At 39.8% G+C, this 20,072-nt stretch overlaps 1 protein-coding gene across 9 annotated transcripts in view; it reads left to right on the forward strand.

Annotated features, from left to right (window-relative positions):
• Positions 1-19,854, forward strand: part of MYRIP (myosin VIIA and Rab interacting protein) — a 208,528-nt gene extending 188,674 nt beyond the window's left edge. For 8 of the 9 annotated variants that reach the window (XM_069007502.1, XM_069007504.1, XM_069007503.1 and 5 more), the window contains 6 exons: positions 8,981-9,175; positions 12,937-13,098; positions 15,227-15,331; positions 15,422-15,482; positions 16,283-16,401; positions 17,049-19,854. In XM_069007502.1, the coding sequence (XP_068863603.1) occupies positions 8,981-9,175; positions 12,937-13,098; positions 15,227-15,331; positions 15,422-15,482; positions 16,283-16,401; positions 17,049-17,081 (675 nt within the window). In that variant the 3' untranslated portion in view covers positions 17,082-19,854. The remainder of the gene's footprint in view (positions 1-8,980; positions 9,176-12,936; positions 13,099-15,226; positions 15,332-15,421; positions 15,483-16,282; positions 16,402-17,048) is intronic. The other variant, XM_069007505.1, reaches the window with a different exon arrangement.
• Positions 19,855-20,072: the final 218 nt, after the last annotated feature.

Raw genomic sequence — 20,072 nt, forward strand, 5'->3', positions numbered from 1 at the left:
GATAAATTGACTGGGTCTTTATTTCATGGTATATGCCAGAATTACATTCCAGAAGACGATTTTGGCAGGCTGCATTTTGAATGCAGTCTATCTCTGTGACCACTTTATCAGAAACTATAGAGATTATGTTAAAAAACAGATTAGCCCCTGCCATTTTTTCAAATTGCCCACAGAGCATAAAAACTGAAATAGTTGTTAAAACCTTACTTGTGGTTTTTTTTTCCTCCTTCTACTTAGTACTACAACTTGCTTAAGATATACAAATGAGCAAGTTAAACTTCCATAGTAACGTGGAGTTTCTCTTCTCTTTGCATTAGTTTGATGCAATGTGCTGTGTGCTTAAGGAATTTCTTTAAATCCCTTTATGCATTTACTTCTGCTCAGAGGCTCTTACAACCAAGGCTTAGTAACTGTTTAAATTCTGCTGTTGTCTGTTGACATTACGTGACACAGTAGCTCTTTTCTGAATGACAACCTCTAAGTGAGTTTGTTAAGTAGCACAGCAGGATCCTGTTTCCTAAGTGAAACCTCCCCAGTCTCTTGACAGTATGAATAACAGCATAAATAATCTTTTCATTAAATATTTATGCTTCCATCCTCTGGAATAATTTTATTCTTCTTAAGTTTTATAAAGCTTTATTTTGGGGAAAGTATGTACTACAAGTAACATTTTTATGTGGATTTTTGCCAGAGGCTTGTATTATTTGTTTCAAGAGATTACATCTTACTTTTTCACCAGGTAAATTAGCACTGTTCAACTACTGGTATAATGAGATTGACACTTGTTAGAAAATCTGCCTGGCCTCTTTTTTTAGCAAGAGGAGTAGCCATGGGTGCATGTTACTGCAGAAGAGAGAGCCAGCTCCCTGATGTGTGTATGCTCGTGGCTGTGCTCAGGGCTGGCCTTGGAGGGGGTGGCCAGTAAGGGCTCAGTAAAGGAGGTCAGGCAAGCATGGAGCTCACTGGACTCAGTCACTGGAGAGACATCTGCTGACAGCCTTGATGGAGCTGGACAATGGCATTGGACAGTTCATTGACGGGGTCAGTGAATCCCTCCTGTGTATCACAGACCTCCTGAAGCATCTCGGCAGGGATGGCTGGGATGCTGAAACAGCAGTGCTGTAATACCAAGAGTGAGCCTGTGTCTTCTGGTGGCTGGGCTTCTGTGGGCATTTGTGCTGGTGCAGGCACTGTCCTCACAGAAGATGATGTCATAGTTTTTGTGATCATTATCTTGCAACTGCCTGAACTCCTGGGTATTTTGGCTGGTGTGTTGGTTCAGGCTGGGGTTAATAGGAAAGTGCCATCCAGCTTCATATGCCTAAAAGCTTTAGAAGTCTCTGAGTAAAAGTTTCTAAAGGACTCAGAACCACGTGGATCACTTGGGCAAGAAAACAGCATAAGCGCAGTAGTTTTGCTACATTGCTGCCATTATGGTAGTAATGCTGAACAGTGTAGTACAATGGCATCTTCCTGGGTTAACAGCTTGGAAGATATTTGTGTGTCTGTTGTTTCACATTTTTGTGTGCAAGATGCTCAGACTAATTTTTGTGTTTTCATGGATCATTGATTTTAAGATTCTGTTAATTAATCTGGGCAGTCTCCCAAAGTCCAGGATTGAAAACCTAATGTCAGCAGCATTGTAAAAAGTGATCTTTAAGGTTTATGAACTGCAGATATTCTATGCAGAGGATTTTGAATGACAGCAGAGAAAAAGAGATTTTGTTGAGGGAAGGTGAAAAGAGATATAAAACAATAATCTTCACATTGGGCTAATGGATCCAAAGTTTTAAGTTCTCAATTTAACAAAGCAGTCAAGTATATGTTCAGTTTTAAACTGAGGTTTAAGTGGTTTGCTGGAGAAAATTCCCATTCAAGGTATTTTTACTATGTATTTGCTATTAATCAGTCTTGATCCTGTTTGTTTTGTCAAAATCTGAGTCTTCTGTTTGAAGCATCAAGACCATAAACATTTATTTTTCAAAGTTTTCAAAAGTGAGCAGTGTTGTTTTTGTACCTCCTTTCTGGGGTCAATAGAGTTGCATAAATATGGATGTAGATAGACCATCTGAGATATCTTAGAGTGTCCCACAGGGCCTTAGGCTGCTAGTCCAAAAGAAACGTGAATCTCCCAGGTCCATGTTATATCTGTCAGGGTTGTTTCAAAATCCTCACATACTTCAAGCTGTTTCAAAATGCACTTTGTCTACCTGTGTTTAAGCAACTGAATCAAAGCCCTGTTAGATCTACTGGTGAAGTGCAGAAGAGGTGACACTTCAGCTGGCTTCACATGGGAATGCAGCATCTTTGTAAACAGCTTTTTTTCTCATAGTCTCAGTTTTGACACTTACATGCAAGCCAGCTCTGCCCAGTGTGCATGCAAGGGGGATCTCCTTCAGTTCTCTCCTCACCAAAGATTTATTTACTTAGGGAGAAAATGTCCAAGCCATTTTACAGGTACAGTTGCAGAAAATCAGTGAATTTTAGTGTAAGCTGCTGGAACAAAATGGTGGGAAAATAGACTAATTTTTATAACTATTTTGTCTTCTTTTGTAAGCTGCCCAGAGACTTGGCAGTGAAAACTGAGCTCTTTCAGATCTAGCTGGAAGAGTTTCAAGGAAATGCTGCTCCTCAGCTGGAAGATACTTCTGTCACAGCACAGCCAACAGGGCACCTGTGGTTTTGTCATTACTTCCAGGCAAAACCAGCCAGTTTAAACAGGCCTAAGGAAATTAGGGGGATTACTGTAAGCCTAGTGGCTGGTCACTGGAGACTTGTACTATGAAGGGTTTTACTTGTTTGTTTTGGGACAGTGAGGCCAGGAGAGGGATAGCAGTAAACAGTAGGAAGTGATTTGGCATACGACATCTTACTTAACTTAGCCCAGGTGTTTCCTACGTGGGCATCTGACTGTGGCATAAGCGAGGTGCAGACTCTTTGGTAAATGTGTCCAAATTGCAGCCATATACACTCCAAAAGTGAAGCTAGATGGCTTTTCTTCTTCTTAACACCACTGCAAAAGTATTTTTCCATTCCTAGTGACACTTCTTGTGATGGTAGAAATAGTATTTTCCCTCTATTTCATTTTATAAAAAATTGTATGTGATTTGCAATATCTGTCTCAATGGGGTCTGTTAGTCTAAATCCCAAAAATAAAAATAAATTAGGCATTGCTTTATTTTAAATGTTTTAGTAATAAATGTAAAATCTAAATTTTATGGCATTTTAATCTTGGTAGTTTCTTTATCCTTGCTGTTTATCCTAAACTTCCATTAAGTCTGAACCTATATAAATGTTAACCTCTATAGCTGTCAATATAACTTTTCTGCCTTTTTATTTAACTGCTTCCCACTATCTAGGAAAAACAAAAGGCTTTTGATCTTCATTTAAAGCTGCAGTTTTTATCCACTGTATTGCAGCAGGTGAGAAAGCTTTGTTTTGTTTGTGTCTTCTTACATCTCTTATGTAGTAAGAGATGCCATAACATGATATTGAGGGTTTCCACATTTCCCAACCAACATTCTCAAACTCAGAACGTTTTCCTGGAAATATCAGGCCTGAAAAATCATACCTTCTGGCCACAATCAGTAATCAGTGCAGAAAATTCTTTTATAATCACAGTTAACACTTGGAGCAGACTGGCTCCCTTGTTTGGCCTTGTGGTGAAAATTTGGTTTTATCAGTAAAGAAGAACAGAAGACAAAGATAAGGTGTATGATCTTGCTATTCTCATGTACTCACCTCTATTATGAAATTTGGAAGGAAGTTTTCTGACCATAGTGGTCTTCAAAAATCTTTCTAAGTTCTCAATTTAAAAAATAACCAAAACCCTTAATTCATTGCTGAGTTTGTACAGTAAGTAGATATTTTCTCACTTTGATGTTACTGACTGTTGCTTATCATTCTTCTAGGTGGAAAGAGGTTTCATATTCTGTGCTATTTGAGTCTCAGCTTATGAGGATCACATATTTAAAAAGATTTTCATTATATTCCCCAAGCAAATATATGCTTATCTTGTATTTTAAAATACCTGCTTTTTTTAGTATGTCATACATCATTCTCAGTCATAAAATCAGAATCACTTTTTTTGTGTCAGATTAGCAAGACACTTCTCCTCTCAACTTTTTCTTTTTTCCTTGCTCTTAATTCTGTCCTATGAGTTTTAATCATCTTTTAATTACCTTGATTTTATTTAGTAAAAATATCAATGGTGACTTTAAAGAAAAAGTATTCTTCCAGTTGTGTAATGTCACCAGTCTGTGTCCAGTGTAGATCAGAATCCTGCGTGAATTTTAAGATGTAAATATTTTAATTTCCAACTTAGACTATAATATTTTGCCTCTTGGAAAATCACTTCCTTTCTCATGATTATAGGCAACTTGCCTCTAGAAATAAGGCATTAAAAATTAATAGGCATAACATTGGTAACTATATTAGGACAATGGATTGAATTAGTAAAAATGTAATATTTAGCACAGTCAAAAAGAGAGACTTTATTTCTCTGTGTTATACTTTGGAGACTATCAGTAGAATAATAACTCTCAGTCTGTAAGATAATTTTGTTGGGTTTTTTTCCTAAAGGAATGCCCATAAATGAAGATAGTGATGTTAAAGGTCTAGGCAGGAAGTCTTAAACTTGAACAGAAGAGTAATTCCTTAATATCACAGTTTATCATAGTACACTTATCTGCCATCAAACAGCCAAATTTAGCCTTTTTTTTTCCCCCACAGTCTTCATGGTAATGAGTGGTTAGGGCTCACTTTTGGGCCGAAGATCTTTTGAAGGTCAGGGTCAATGACTGTCACAGATAGTTGGGCATTGATGGCTCTTTTCTTCCCACACTGTGACTGGGATTTTGCTGGCCTGGGAAGGGTTTTTGTTGGGCTTTTCAGGGCCTTCTCAAAACTCTACAGTGGACTCCCATAGGGTGGGGAGATGAGGGAGATGGGTTTGGGGTTTGCTTTTGTTTTCACCCAGCTTGGATTCAGTCAGGTTACCCTGACAGGATGAGTTAATCAGTGGAAAAGCAAAACTTATTTTCTCCCCTGCTCCCCTTAACTCCCTACAAAAAACTGAGAGATATCGACTGTGACGCAGTGCATGATATAACACCTTGACACTGGAGCTAAAAATGACTGCACCACAAGTCATCAAGGATGTGGTCAATACTGCCAGGACTGCTCGTGATGGAAAGGTGTTCTTGCTCTACTTCTTGATCTAGCTGTTGATGTCACTGTTCTCTGTTGAATTGCATGTCACCCCTCCCATGCCAGTTTAAAAGAGCCTAATGACATCATAGTGGCAGAAAAAAAGAAAACACTAATGGCTGAGTATGATGGGCAGAAAAAAATAGTGCTAGGGATAGAGAACTTAACTACTTTAAGAGCATCAAAAATAAAAGCAATAATGTTCATGAAAAGGAAAGGATGTGAAAATGTCACAAGCTGCTGGGATGCATACAAAGACTTGAAGCTCACCTGCTCTAAGCAGTTTGGATACTTAATACTGCTTCAGTTTTATCATCCTGTTTTCCTTCTGTTACTTGTGCAAGAATGCAAATAATGGTCTATAAAGCACCTTCCAAGTGTAGCATGCTTGAGTTAAACAACACAAGAAATATTGTCAGCATCAACAGGGAAAGGAAAGAGAGACAGCAGAAGGACAGGGAAGTGGCTAACAGTCAGTAAGACATACCTTAGACCACTGAAAGATAATCTTCTCAAAACAGGAATACTTTCCATCTGACAAACAGAAATGACAGTTAAGAAGTTTTACAGGATATTTGTTATATTCAGTGCATACATGTATGTGTGTATGCTTGTATACATGCACATTTTTAGCATTTCATTGGTGTTAAGACTTAACCACAAAGAACTCAGAGAAATCAAGCATGTTCTTTTGACTGTGTCTTTAACATATTTGTGACCATGGATATTAATTACCATAAAAAGGATAAATGCATGTTTTCCTCATTCCATTAAACGCTTAGTCTTAAATTCAGTAAAAAATAAGGTTCTCATAACTAGTAGAAACACTCATACTTGGGTCTGCTGCATGGATTTGATTTGGGAGCAGTGGTGTTGATTCAGAAGTAGGGTAGCACAGTTGAAATCAGGATGCATCCCAGGGTTTCAAGAAGAATGGTAGCACTTAGCTTTCCTGTGCGAGATATTTGTATCAGACATCTACCACATCCATATTAGTTCTTTGACTCACTTGACAAGACAGAGCCTGTGTCACGGCATAACAGCTGTCTCTGTGAATCACTTAGAGGTGTAAACAATGACTTTTTGGCAAGGGCGAGATAAATAAGGCAACCAAGAGGTGTTTAGAGCAATTTGAAATCCACCTACCAGGGTGATCTTGATGTGTGTGTGTCTGTGAATTTTAGGTGATTTTTATATGATCTTGTAAATCCTAAGTTTGACATGGGTGGCTGGGGAGGGGAGAGGTTCGTGAAGCACAAAAGCCCTGCAACACACTTTCTTCTTTTATTATTTTTTTTTAATTTATTTTGAGCTTTTCCCATTGCACTTTAAACAATTATATCTAGAGCACCTCACTATATTTGCAAACTGACCATTTTGGAACGTGAGCTGTTTGTTAACAGTGTTTGACAGTTGCTCAGAAGGAGGGTAAAACATATGGAAAACCATTAACTGAGTATCCAGTTTTTTACAAATCCCATTTCTGCACATATGGAGGATTAGATTGGACATTAGGAAGCATTCCTTTGCTGTGGGGTTGCTCAAACATTGGCTTCCTAGAGAGGTGGTCAATGCCCAACCCTGTCAGTGTGTAAGAGCCATTTGGACAATGTCCTTTACAACATGCTTCAACTTTTGGTCATCCCTGAACTAGTCAGGTAGCTGGACTAGGTGATCATTCACCATCTTCCAAATGAAAATATATTCTATTCTATTCTATTCTATTCTATTCTATTCTATTCTATTCTATTCTATTCTTTCCTGTTGAACTTCTTTTCCCCTAGCCATTACCTATTAAGAAGCTAGGGTATTTTTCACTCAAAATCTTGATTTCACAAAGATTTCAGATCACAGACCACTTTACCTGGAAAACAGAAGAATGATTTTATAGTAATTGGTCTGTGAAAAATGCCAATATGGATTCTCCTATTGTGGTATAAAAATAACTTTTTCTAGTTCAATTTAATCTTTTTTTGAAATTCATCATTAACTACAAAGGATAATAAAAAAACCTTAAGAAATAATGACACTAAAGTTACAGTTCTTGAAATGGAGAACATACATCAGTGAATATGATGAAGAATATGTAGTGTCTAGCCTTCATCCTTTTTTGTTCACTACTCACAGAATATAAGGACTAGGTACTTGTGGAAGCAAATAATAAAAGAAAGTAGCATTGATTTGTCTCTTCTTTCCTATAAAATTATTGATCTGTTTTTAACCTAATTGGCACTTGTGAAAATAAATGGAAAAAAACAGTAGGCTATTGATGGGGTTCAAGTATTTGTTCTCAGTAAGAGAGTCCCAGGCCTGCTTGTTTGGGGCTGTGTTGGCTGTCCTAACAAGCTAAAGATCTGAGTGCTGCAGCATACTGTATTTGCTTTGTTCTTCTTCTCTTGAATCTCTCATTCTAATTATTTCTTGTAATTCAGAGGAGTAACAGTGCTAAAGATGCCTTAATGTATTGATACACAACAATTGAATACGTATTGCTAAAAATGTAGCTTTTCAGTAAAAGTCTTATCCAACTTAAGAATGGACATCTGATTAAAGGAAAGAGATAATGGAAGTAGGTTTCCAGTTAACCCATCAGAATTTGTGGGAATCAAAAGAACAGTATTTCTTCTATATCCTGCCTTTAGACATTTTCAATGTTATACTCCTCTGTACCATAGAATTTACTGTATAGAATCCAAAGACTGTCCGTTTCCTCAGTATTGATCCACAGATATTTTGTTTGTGAGAATATTTACAGACAGGTGAGCCCCTAATTCACATGCATAAGTATTTGCAGATTTGAGGAATGAATTAAATTTTGGTCTAAAATTTTTCACACTTTCTTTTAGGCAAAGCAACATTAAAGGTATTGCATATATATTTAGTGACAGCATTTTTATTGGCTTAAACAAGCTTTGGTTCAATCTTCAAGCTGTATAGTTTGGATGTTGAGCTTGGTGCTTGAAGGTACATCAGGTGAAATTTTATTCCTCCATCAGAGGAGTTGTCCTGAAGCTTAAAGCTATGTGAGAATCATAAGAATCAGGACAGTTAATTACAAATTAAAAGTAAGGAATACTGCTAAAAAGGTTTTCAGTTGTTTTTAAAAAGTTGATAAAACTGCATGCTTTTCCTTGGTATCCGATATAATTTAGTCCATATTAAAAAAATAGGTAAACTGAAATTTAAAATAAAAGGATATGAATGTTTGCACACTTACAGCTCAATCTTTTTTTTATTTGGGGTGATCATTTAATCCATAGTAAGCATTTTAGTAAAATGCTATCCTTACAGGCCTGCTGAAGATTGCTTTCCCATGTTTGCATCTGCAATGAAATGGCTCCTGTGGATACAGACATAGATGATTGCACATCTCTTTGCCAGTATCCAAAAAGGAAAATTGTGTTTTAAAACATGTTTAAAACACTCCTGCAAAATCAGCTTTATGTAGCTCACTTAGAGTTTAAAACTGGATATCTGTGTGCTCCTTTTGGATAAGATTTGGACCATACCTCCAGTAGAATTGTGTTGTAGAAGAATTGCATGTGTATGTTATTCTGCACGCTGTAGCACTGTGGGTATGTGGAAAGGGGAGGGAGGAAAAGATAAGTAAACTCCAAGCCATTACTTGGTTCTCGCCATGGTCTGTTTGCAGCACATAGCCATGGATATGGTTTTAGCATGGCTGAAGCTGTGGGTAGTAGAAGGTGATTTATATCTTACTCCTCTGTGCTAATTTAATGCTGTTGTTTTCTCTGTTCTTGTAACAAAATAGAAGTACTCTGCTGTCTCTCTCTGCAACATATCTACAGAAGTCCTGAAAGTCATCAATGCCACTGAAGAACTGATAGCAGAATCCACCGATGCCTGCGATTTCCCAGATGACAGTCAGGACAGAGGGAGAGGAACCCTCCCGCTGGGCACAGATCCTGTCAGACTCGATGAGCAGCTCACCACCCTGGAAGAAAATGTAAGGACATGAGTCAGTATGTGAAAGAGTCACATGTGTGAGTGAGCGCCCCTGTGCGTGTGCACCAACTCAAAAGGGAAAGCACATGGGCAGCATCAGTGGATGTTCAAAATTAATTTGGTGTTTTTAAACAAATACACAAACAGAAGAAAAAATCGTGTTTCAGCAGTGCTTAGCTGTGTTGGTGGGGGGTTTTTGTATGTACTTTAAAATATTGAGGGGAGGGGGAGCTGGATGCTTTGGGGTTTACAACTAAATTTAGAAACTCTATCTCAAAAGCTCGCTTATGCCCTCCAAACCCTTGTGGCTGTGTGGCTACGCCATGCCTGGCTGAAACCACACATCTCCCAGTCTCAGCACAGCCTCATCACTACAAGGGCAGGTGGGGAAAGCATGTTCCCAGTCACACAGAGAAGTGGAGAAGCTCTTCCTCCCCCCACACATCCCCAGTATACTGTGCTGAGCACCCAGGGAGCTGGAGCCGCCTCCTGCACTGCTAGAAAGAGCAGGCTGGAGAATCTGAATTAAACAAACATTTGTTTGTCCATGTCCAAATCATCTGTCTTTTTTCATGAGTACCTGTCATCTGCAGGAGAAAGTACAATGCTGAATCATAGAGGGAAGTCACTACCCATTGGAAATTTTTGTGAATCCACTTAATGGAGTTGGTGCACTTGAAACTTTCGATTTTCTCTTCCTTCCACATTTAAGTGATTACATTTCAGTGATCTGTCCCTTCATTAGGAGCTCTTAAAGATCTCATAGGAATCTGCACTGTCCCATTATAACATCCTGATCAATTCAAGAAAACAAATCCTGTTTTCCTTTAGCCCCAGAAAATTTACAGACAGAATCTCCTCTTAGGAGATAAAATCAGTTTCCTCCACAAAAACACATTTCCACAGCAGCTCCAGGCTAAGAACTGAGTGGAAGATACTCTATGGCACTAAAAGCCAGTCCTGGCACCAGACTTTCAAGAAATACTAAAGTGTTCTAGCTCCAAACACCACAGAATTCATCTGGTAGGAGAATGAATATGGAATAAAAATCCAAGTCCAGGCTGGACCACATCTTCAGAAGAACTAAGAAATTCTGCAAGACAGAGAGCAATTTGGGGAAATCTACTCCCACTGGATTTTTTTTGGAGAACTGTGTTGTAAATTACCTAAGGTGCATGTTTTTTTTTCCCCAGCTGCACTCTTCTAACCCCTCCCAGCAGTGTGGAGCTTTGGCATCTGCGGTGCTGTGGCCTCCAGTCATTCATTTGGGCCAAGCATTTCTCACTGAGCAGACACTGGGCACAGAGGCAGAGCATTTCTTGCTTTGTCATCGCCCTCACTGCAGCATCTCTGGTTTAGCTTCTCCCAGTTCTCTGCAGAATTCACAAGATACCCAGCTCAGCCTTGCTGTGTCCTCACAGTATATCTTTCTCTGTTCCTCTGTCACAGGACATGAAGTAGGTGGCAAAAATTTCACAGTTTTAAGATTTCAACATTTCAGTCCCTGGTAAAGAAATCCAGGAAACTATAACTTTTCCCATTGGAGTTGGGGCCATATTTACATGAACCACAGGCTCTTTGCAGCAGCTTCTGCAAGAGGATCTGGGTGTTTATAAACACTTTGTTCATTTTTGCTATCTCTAGCCTTTTGAGGACTGTGCATGCAGCAGTGTGGAGAATGTAGGGCCATCTGTAACAGCAAAATGTTGGGGTTTTGTGGAAGCTGTACATATCTAAATGATGGTCAAATAAGTCTCCACAATCTAAATGTGAATGTATGAATAAGGCCATCATTTAGGGGAGGCCTGCAAGGACACCATTGCTGTTTGGAAGTGTAACAATTGTTCAGGTAAAGAGAATATTCTTTAGAAAAATATTTTCTTCAGATCCAGCTGGAAAATGTTCATTAACATTTCACAAATGTAGGGGCTGATTGAGTTATGGAAAAATTGATGAACTTCCTTTCTCACATTTTTTTATGTCCCATTTTCTTGAAATTTGTTTTTCACCTCTTTAAAAGGACATCTTACTGTGCAGTTTTTTGCCACAGCACTTAAATGCATCTTTTCTTTAACTTTCTAAAGATGCTTCTGTTCAAAATGTCCTATTTCCTCTTTTTCTAAGCTTTTAGATGTGACAGGGAAATCTAAAAAAAATCACCTTTTAATCTGAACTGGCTGTGGTATGTCATACTTAAAAGATGTATCATTTAAACAAATGGAAGGAATAATTAAACCCCACAAAAACAGGAGCATTTCTATTTAAATCATCATGTTAACTTTACGGACCACCTGTGTCTCCAGGTACTTCAGCAAAGATGTTACAACAGATCACTTACTTCTTCTAGGTATGTTTTTCAAAGATTTCATGCCTGCAGTTAGAATGTGTTCGTACAAGATGCAATTTGTATAGATGTAGTGATTTTGTTTCTTAGCAAAGTCACAATCATGAAAAAAACCTATCTACAACTGACGCAGAGAAAAAAGAAAACTATTGCAAGCAGTTAAGAAACACTAATGAAGTAGAAAAATAATAAAAAGTAAACACATTTTGATTTGGTCATTCTCCACCATTTTGATCCATAAAGTCAGAATATTGCCATAAATTATTTTAATACCTCTTATGTCAAAGAACTGAATGATCCAGGAATTGTGGGCAGATATAATGACTGGAGTGGAAGACGTATAAAATGAAGGTGTTGGCTCAAGGATGTGCTTCAGATCCTGTTTGCTTGCCCCGTGAACCATGGCGTCAGCCACAGCCATGTTTAATTCATGCTGGGTTTGTAGCAACATGGTGTTTACTGCTATTACAATGGGGAAATCAGAATATATATTTCATTGCCACTGTGTTGTTACCAGCCTCATGGAAACAAGTCTCTTGGCTAACAAGTAAATAGGCAAAGTGCAGCATTTTCATGTGGTTCTGCACACTTTTAAGCACAAATGTCAAAAGCTAATGCTTGAAAATTACCCTTTTCTGTAAACCAGCGACCTCCATCCAGCCGTGTACCTTAGGGTGTTTTGTGAAATAAAAGAAACAATAAAACACAATGTATCACTAATTACTGCTCTGAGGATCTGAATGGGAAATGAAACCTTTAGCTGTATTTATAGATACCAGAGGTGGGCCAAAATAGTAAGAGTTCTTCATTTTTAGGGAAGAACTCTGAATTACAACATCAGTAATTCCCTCTTATGTAGCCCAAATAAGCCTGTTGATCCTCCACACGTTCACTCAAAGGCCCAGGAGGTGGGAAGGTTTTGCCTGTTGTGTATTTGGGTGAGAGCAGGATGGGATGGAAAATCGTTATACATATAAGCACATTTACTCCATAGGAAGTTAATAACTATTTGCTGCTGAGCAGTTATGCATGCAGTTTTTACTGCCAGAAGGCATTTAAGTGGGTTTAAAGAAACACAGATTTGTATGAGGCATAATCTGTTGACTTCCCTTTATGCGACTGAACATCAGTAACAAAAAAGACAACTTTTCAACTTTCTTCTTTGCCGATCAATCTGGAACAAATCTGGTTTGTAGCACCTATGAAATCTGTAATGCAGCCACCTCGTTCGTCCCTTCTCTTTGTGGATGTGTGTTTTTCCGATTATTTCCCCATAACTTTTGTCTGCCAGGTAAATCTCCCCGTGGTGGGCTAGCAAGCCAGGAGGTTTGCAGGTATGATGGAAAATGCAGTCTGCTCAAACCTGCATGCCCACAAACCAGAAGTCACTGACACCTGTCCCTGCCTTGGCCCTGCAGGTGTACCTGACAGCCAGCACAGTGTATGGGCTGGAGGGACAGCTGACCAACCTGGAAGATGCTGCACGGAAGATCAACAGTGTTACTGAGGAATCTGAGCTGGCCGATCTGGAGGATCAGGTGGCCACAGCAGCTGCCCAGGTTCATCATGCAGAGCTTCAGGTGAGGACAGCAGCTCCTCCCCATCTGCAGGTTTTTCACTGCCTTGCCTAACACCCACCTCAGCGTACACACTTTGAATATTCTTTCGTGGTGCCGTAGTCTGATGATCGAAGGATGCTGACAGCATCACACAAGCTGAGCAGAGCATAACTGAGCTGTGTAGCTCAGCCCAGCCAGATGTACTGTATCTGTTTGTTTCTTCCCTCAACTTGGTTTTGGACATGGGAGTGCAGCAGCCTCTTACTGCAATACTAATGCTGGACTGCTCCTTGCTGCCAAGCAGCTCCCATGGTGCGCTCTGTGTCATGTGTGTGGCCCTGGTCAGACTGCAGATAGAGTCTGAGACAGTTTATCTAATCAGCAACTTGTAAAGCACTTCCCAAAAGATGCCAGTGTTGGCAGCTTTCTACCAACAAAGGCCAATGCTGAGCCAAGCACCTAGCCTAGGGCTTGCATGCCTGTCATGGGATTAGGTGCTAAGGAGCACATATCCGAGCCAAAGGCAAGGAATCTTGGGCACTGTGATCTAGCACCACTCTAGCGGGCTCCAGAAAGCCTGGGGCTCAGAGCACATTGTGATCTGGTGCTAAAAGCTGAACAAGATAATATTGCCAGAGCTCAAGGGGCTGACATGGCTTTCAGCTCACTGCCCAGTCTGTACCCAGCAAGACTCCCTGACCTGCCTGTGTCAGGGTTTAATGGGAAGTACCTGGTGATTTTACTCAGTGGAAGCATGCTCAACTCAGGACTGAGCAAAGATCTGAGAACCTGACATGTCTCTGATGTCAGAAATGCATTGTTGCACTGATGCCTTAGGTTTTAACGTTTATATTTTTCAAATTCTGTACTGCTTAGTGTGTAACTCTGAAGTTTCTTGTAGCCTGGTAATTTCTGCTCTCTCATGCTAGGTAGACATAAGAAAGCCTCTCTGGGCCTGCTCTCCAAGGACACCCAGACCATCCTAGGCCCAAAAACTATAAACCAAAGAGCCTCTAAGGGGGGAAAGCTGAGGGGAATTACATCATTAAACTGAAGCCAAAGAGCCTCTAAGGGGGGAAAGCTGAGGGGAATTACATCATTAAACTGAAGCTTTAATTGGAGAATTAACCCTGCTATGCAAATGAACCAAACCTATAAAAGTGTGAAGAACTCGTGCCCTGTCGTCCACCTTGGCAGTAGCCTCTGGCCCCAAGAGGGTACCTTTGAAGGCCTTTCAAATAAATACCTACCTTATTCCCTTACTCCTGCCTAGTCTGTGTGTCTAGGAGGCCTCTCAAGGCATCAGCACTACTTGGCAAACTGGCAGTGGTGTTTTGTTGGCTTTGGTCATTATCTTAGGGTAAATCTGTTAATGGGGGTGACAGGGAAAAGGAAAGAGGCCTAAGCTATGCAAGGAAGCCAGTGGAAGATCTTCTGCAGAGTGAAGCCAACTGTGGCTTCAGGTGTCATTATGAATCAGGAGCTGGGTTCTGTGTCTGACTTCCCTGACTCTTCTTTCTCTTTGTCAACACTTGTTTCCACTACTCTCAATATCAGACTACTTTCCCCTGGCAATTTGTTTTCCATTCAGTATTTTTATATAGTGTGTGCCTGCATTTATGCATGCTTGTATTTAATATGCATATACATTTGAAGTATAAATACTTAAGATCAAATGTTTAGATTTTGTGACAGAGGATGTACTTTGCGTGTGTATGAAATTAATTTTGAGTTATGAAATGTGTCCCACAAAGTCATTCTTTGAATGTAGCCTTTTAAAAACACAGCTTGAATGTATTTGGGATTGTGCAGCTAAAGGTAATTGGGAGATAGCAGATGCAGGTTTTCTCTGCTCCTTTCTTTTTTTCCTCAAAAGGAGTAAAATGTCTCTTCCTTGGAGTCACAAGGTAGGTTGGATTGTTCTTTTACTCCATCTTTACTAACAAATTAAGCCCCTTTTAATGTCAGGACTAAAGAATGCAGGAAAGTGTCAGAATTGCTGAAGAAGTTAGCCATCTGTTTATATTTTCTTATTAAAGAGGATTTTACTGGGGGAGGGTTATATTTTAGTAGTGGCATCCACAGTAATTTTAAAACTTCTTTTCCCCCCTCCCCATCTGTCTGTCTCTCTCTTTTATTTTCTTTGAAGATTTCAGATATTGAGAGCAGAATATCAGCTCTCACTGTTGCAGGCTTGAACGTGGCTCCCTGTGTTCGCCTGACAAGGAAACGGGATCAAAAGCAAACAAACCAGGTGCCAGAACATTATGTTCAAAAATACATTGGGGAAATATTGCCTCTTTCTCTGTAATGGAGTTGAGTAATGCATATGTGTTGTTTACAGATGCATACAATAGACACATCAAGACAGCAGAGGAGAAAACTTCCAGCTCCACCAATAAAAGGTGCGCTTGAATTGTTATACGAATTAGAGAGACGCTCTTTATAAGATTCAATATAATGTACAGGTTAGCAAAGTAGGGAAAAGTTTAAGTTATGAAATGAACAGAGAAAGCCTAATAGACTGTCCCATCCTCCTCATTTTCCACATACTTGCATTATGTAAAATACCCCTTTGTCACATTAAAAAGCATCACCACTTTCTCTTCAGTGAAAGTTGTGACAGTGACAAGTAAACAAGAGCAAAGGCAGAAGGCTGAGAAATGTTGAATACTTGAACCTGCAAGAGGGGTGCTGCTGCTCCAGCGTGGCTGGGGTTTACTTTGTGAGACCCAAATGGTCATAGTGTTTTATTTACCAAAAGCCAGCTGCCACCCTCCACAACCCACCACTTCTTTAATGTCTATATTTGCTGATTTCAGTCCATATGAAGTGGCTCAGCAATGTTCCTGGTATGTCAGACAATGGCTGTGAAATGTCTTTATAATATCAAGTGGGTTTTTTCTTTTATGATTTTTTGTGGATTTTTATTGGGGTTTTTTAAACTCTGCCGTGTGTTATCTCTGACAATTCTAGGGCTTGGTTCGCTGCACTCTTCTTTTGTAATTCCACTGATTGACATGGCCTCAAACTTTAATAAATTTGGAGTACCACAGCCTGCTGTTTTTAATTTAAATTAAATCCAGCTTTCCTCATACATCTTAGGGAAAGTTTTATCTCTCTAGAAGCTGTGACTCTTCAGAAGTATTTTTATATCTGCTTCAATCTCTTACGTGAAAAATCTCCCCTTCTGTATTTTACCCAGGTGAAAAAATAGATAGTTCTCCAGTAACCACTGTCAGAACATTTAACAGAAACTTCATGCTTCAAGGATCTCTAACACAAAGAACTAAAGAAAGAAAAAGCACTGCCAAGGACTTAATGGTAAACAAATGTTTTCAAAACTCTGTTAAAAGCTGTTAAATAAAGAGATAGCACTATCTGTGTAGGCAGCTGTATTTCAGCATCTTCAGAAATCTTTTTTTTTTGATAGTTTGAGGAACAAATATGACCAGGGTCCTGGAAGATGTCTGATTATATACCATAGAATAGCAGCTCCTGAATGTCAGCCTGTGATAATGTAGCCTGGCTGCCAGGTCTCCAGGAATGTGTTACCCTTATTTTTTAAAGAATAAATAAATTTGTCATCCCCTGCATTTCAGACTTCTGAAACAGACCCTCACAGAACCTGCTGCACATTGTAACTTGGCAGGTGAAAGTCACCTTGAATTTCACTAATTGTTGAGAAATGTTCAAAGGTTACCTAAGTGGAATTTAAGGGGTAGATAGGTCACACATTGGCTCTACAGGGTTTGAACAGAGGCTTCACTCAGGACACCCAGAACAGCTGTCAGTCATTTCTTCTAAAGCAGCCATAGCAGGATAAGGAAAAAAAGCTGTCTGTCCCAAAGCAGTCTGCCACAGGATATGTGGGAAATATGTGGGGATGTGAGAAGGGCTGGCTCTGTTCTTCAGCAGGCTTGTTTAGTCCTTCACTCATGTTTTTTCTTTCCTGTCCCTTTCTGTTCTAGGAACCTGCTATAGGATCTGCTGTGATGTACTAAACTTACACTTCCCTACTGCCAATAACACACTGCCTAAGGCTGTACACTTGAGTGCCTTTTCTTAACAGCCATTGTGTATGTCCAGCTGAAAATGGACCCTCAAGAACCCACAGAGCCTCAGTTATAGGGCTGCATTTGGATACCTCACTGAGAAAGCTGTCCAAGTCTTCAGCATTGTGGTCTGCTATAGGAAACTCTGCCTTAAAGTTCTCAGAGGACTCTAGACAGGATGCTGTGTTTCAAAAGCAAGGCTCCACATTTTAAGATGCACTTTTTCTCCCTATCGATTGTACTAAAGTATGTTGTCTTTAAACTGCAGTATGTTTTTGTACACTCAATCAATCATAATTATAGGCCAATTAATCTGCCAAAGCAGACCTGTGATCCTTATTTTCTGGCCTCTTACTATTCATGTGGGCATCTGTCTTGTCAAGCAATAAGAACAACTCTGTGCAGTGTGTGCTGCTTTTCAGCTGCTTGGAGGGAGAGGAGAAACTGTGTACCTCGCTCTGCCCCCAGGGAGTCAGTGGAAGTCTTGGGAGGGTTGGTAGGAGGAGGAAGACTTCTCTGTTCACTGAGAATACATTTCTCAGACTGAATGTTCCAGCTCCAGAGCTAGGGATACTGCTCTAGGCAGCAGGGGTGTCATGCTGAATCAGAAACTGGTGGCCACACATGTGGACCAGATGTCTGCTGAGTTATGATCCCAGTGTCTGGAAACATCTGAACACTGTTAAAGAAACCAACACCTTCGTATGTGTCATTCTTCTTGGCAGCGTTGTCCACTTGGTGGTGACCAGCCATGCTGTAGTTCAGAATAAATTCTGTCCAAACCTTTAATATTGGAAAAAGGAAGTGAAAGCATTGGGGATGAGATTTCTGCTGACTGACTAGTAGTTGTAGGGTGGCTGCAGCTTACAAGAGATTCCTTTCTGATATTCACTGGTGTTTCTGAGAAGGAGGCAAATATAGCCCAGACATCAGTTCCTATACTAGTCTGGAGTCCCCAGAGAATAGCTGGGGCCTGTTGCTGGTGCCACATGCACCCCTCTACCACTGGACCGCTCTGAATTGGATTGTGAATAGAAATATTCCTTCTTTCATTTCTTGAGACCCTTAACAGGTGAGTCAAACTGCAAGGCCCTTTGGCAGATGCCCAGGAGGGAGGATGCTGCTTACAGGGTGTCCCTCTTACCCTTTTGTGGGAGAACATTGCAAATTTGTGGTATTTTTTGCTCTGAAGAATACAAAGAAGGTAGTCAGAGGAGGTGAGAAGCCAGTGAATCCCTTACCTTCCCCAGCAGTTGCAGAGCAGGTACCCAAGTGCAGATGGGGTTGATGTGAAATGTGTTATGAAAGAAGGCATGGGCTGGCAAGTTCCCCCTCAGCATTAAGGAGTGGTGAGCTCTCTCAAGATCTGTGAGTGCCAGGAAGGAGGGGAATTCCTTCCTTCCCTGGGCTCCTAGTGAACACCCATGAGGAGAGTGCCACACATATTTCCTGCCATGCAGCAGGAAAGCAGTTCCCTGGGACACCAGGCCATGAAATGTCTGTGGTTGGGCAAATACAAGCAAAACAGGGCAACTTTCCTGGCTGGATTTAGGGGCGTGAGTGGGGAAGACAAGGAATGGCTGGATGGGTTGATTGGAAAAACAGTGCCAGTTGCAAATCCGCCATCCACATTTGACATCTAGCTTGTCAGTCCTCTGATGTCCAGCTGCATGTGAGGAACCCTTGGAATAAATAAAACCATCTTCCCACTTGTAAGTGTCACTCCATCCCTTCAAAGAATTTCCATCTGCCCAAGATCTGACCCAATGTGTTGGGTGAAAATTTCTGGGTGAAATTAGGCCTTCTTTTACTCTCACACAATACTAATTCTCTGAAATTGGTTTGCACAGATGTGAGGGAAGAATTTGGCCCACTCTGTTTAATATATAAATATATATATAAAACAAATAGATTTTATTTATATATGCAATCCAGTAAAGGAGATTAAACAGAGTAGGATGCCTAGTAATTTTTTTTTTGTTACTCAGTTTCCTCCTCCATTGACTGTTCTCGTGTATGTATACAATACATTCCCAGGTTCTGGTTTATGCAGGTATGTGTGTTATGAAATGTCATTAATGGTGGTTGGTCTGCATATTCGTCTAATAAATAATAACTAATATTGTGTATGTAATATCAATACAGAAATGACTAATTTTAATAGAATAAATCTTTGGCTTTTTGTTCTGTTAGTGTGATTTAAACAAGCCAACAAAGTTTGGAGTAGGTTGTTTTCCTTAAGAGGCATGAAAAGCAACTATTATCGTGTTACAATGTTAAAATATTCAGTCTTCTTTGACAGACAAATGTGTACTGTGTAGGCATTGCAAAAAAAAAACAAAAACCTTAAAAAAAATATCCCACCTGCTCTAAGGCATTTGAATTTTTACAAATGTTTATCGTGCCAAATACGTGCAAAGATATAATTTACTGTTTTAAAAAAATCATAAAAGCATATGTTATAGCACACAAAGAATTATTTTGTCATCAAGTGATTTCAATCTTTAGTGTTAATATTTATATTTAGATTAATTTTTATAAATGAAAATATTTTAATGGGTAAAATGAAACTATATGACCTATTTGATGAAGTCTGAGTGAATATTAAGCTTGCCTTGTTGTTGTTATCTGCATACTCACCAAGAATTATTGTCAAGAGAAATTATAAAAGAGTAAAAGCGATTTATGAAAAGAATGCCTTTTCAATTACTTGATTCATAAAGAAAACCAAAAAGTTCTTCTCTGTTGTTTGGATTTATGTGCACTTTGGCCCAGAAGCGTGCAGAACCCACAGCCACACCCAGTGCTGAGGCACTGCCTGTCCACAAGTGACACCGTCACACCTGGGACATGGGCATCTCCACAGAGGTGCCGGGGTTTGCCGAGGGCAAGGGGGCACGCTAGGTTCACACCTCCTCCTCTAGGATTGGGGTGGGAGGA

Source organism: Aphelocoma coerulescens, chromosome 2 (assembly GCF_041296385.1).
Source record: "Aphelocoma coerulescens isolate FSJ_1873_10779 chromosome 2, UR_Acoe_1.0, whole genome shotgun sequence".
Lineage (NCBI taxonomy): Eukaryota > Metazoa > Chordata > Aves > Passeriformes > Corvidae > Aphelocoma > Aphelocoma coerulescens.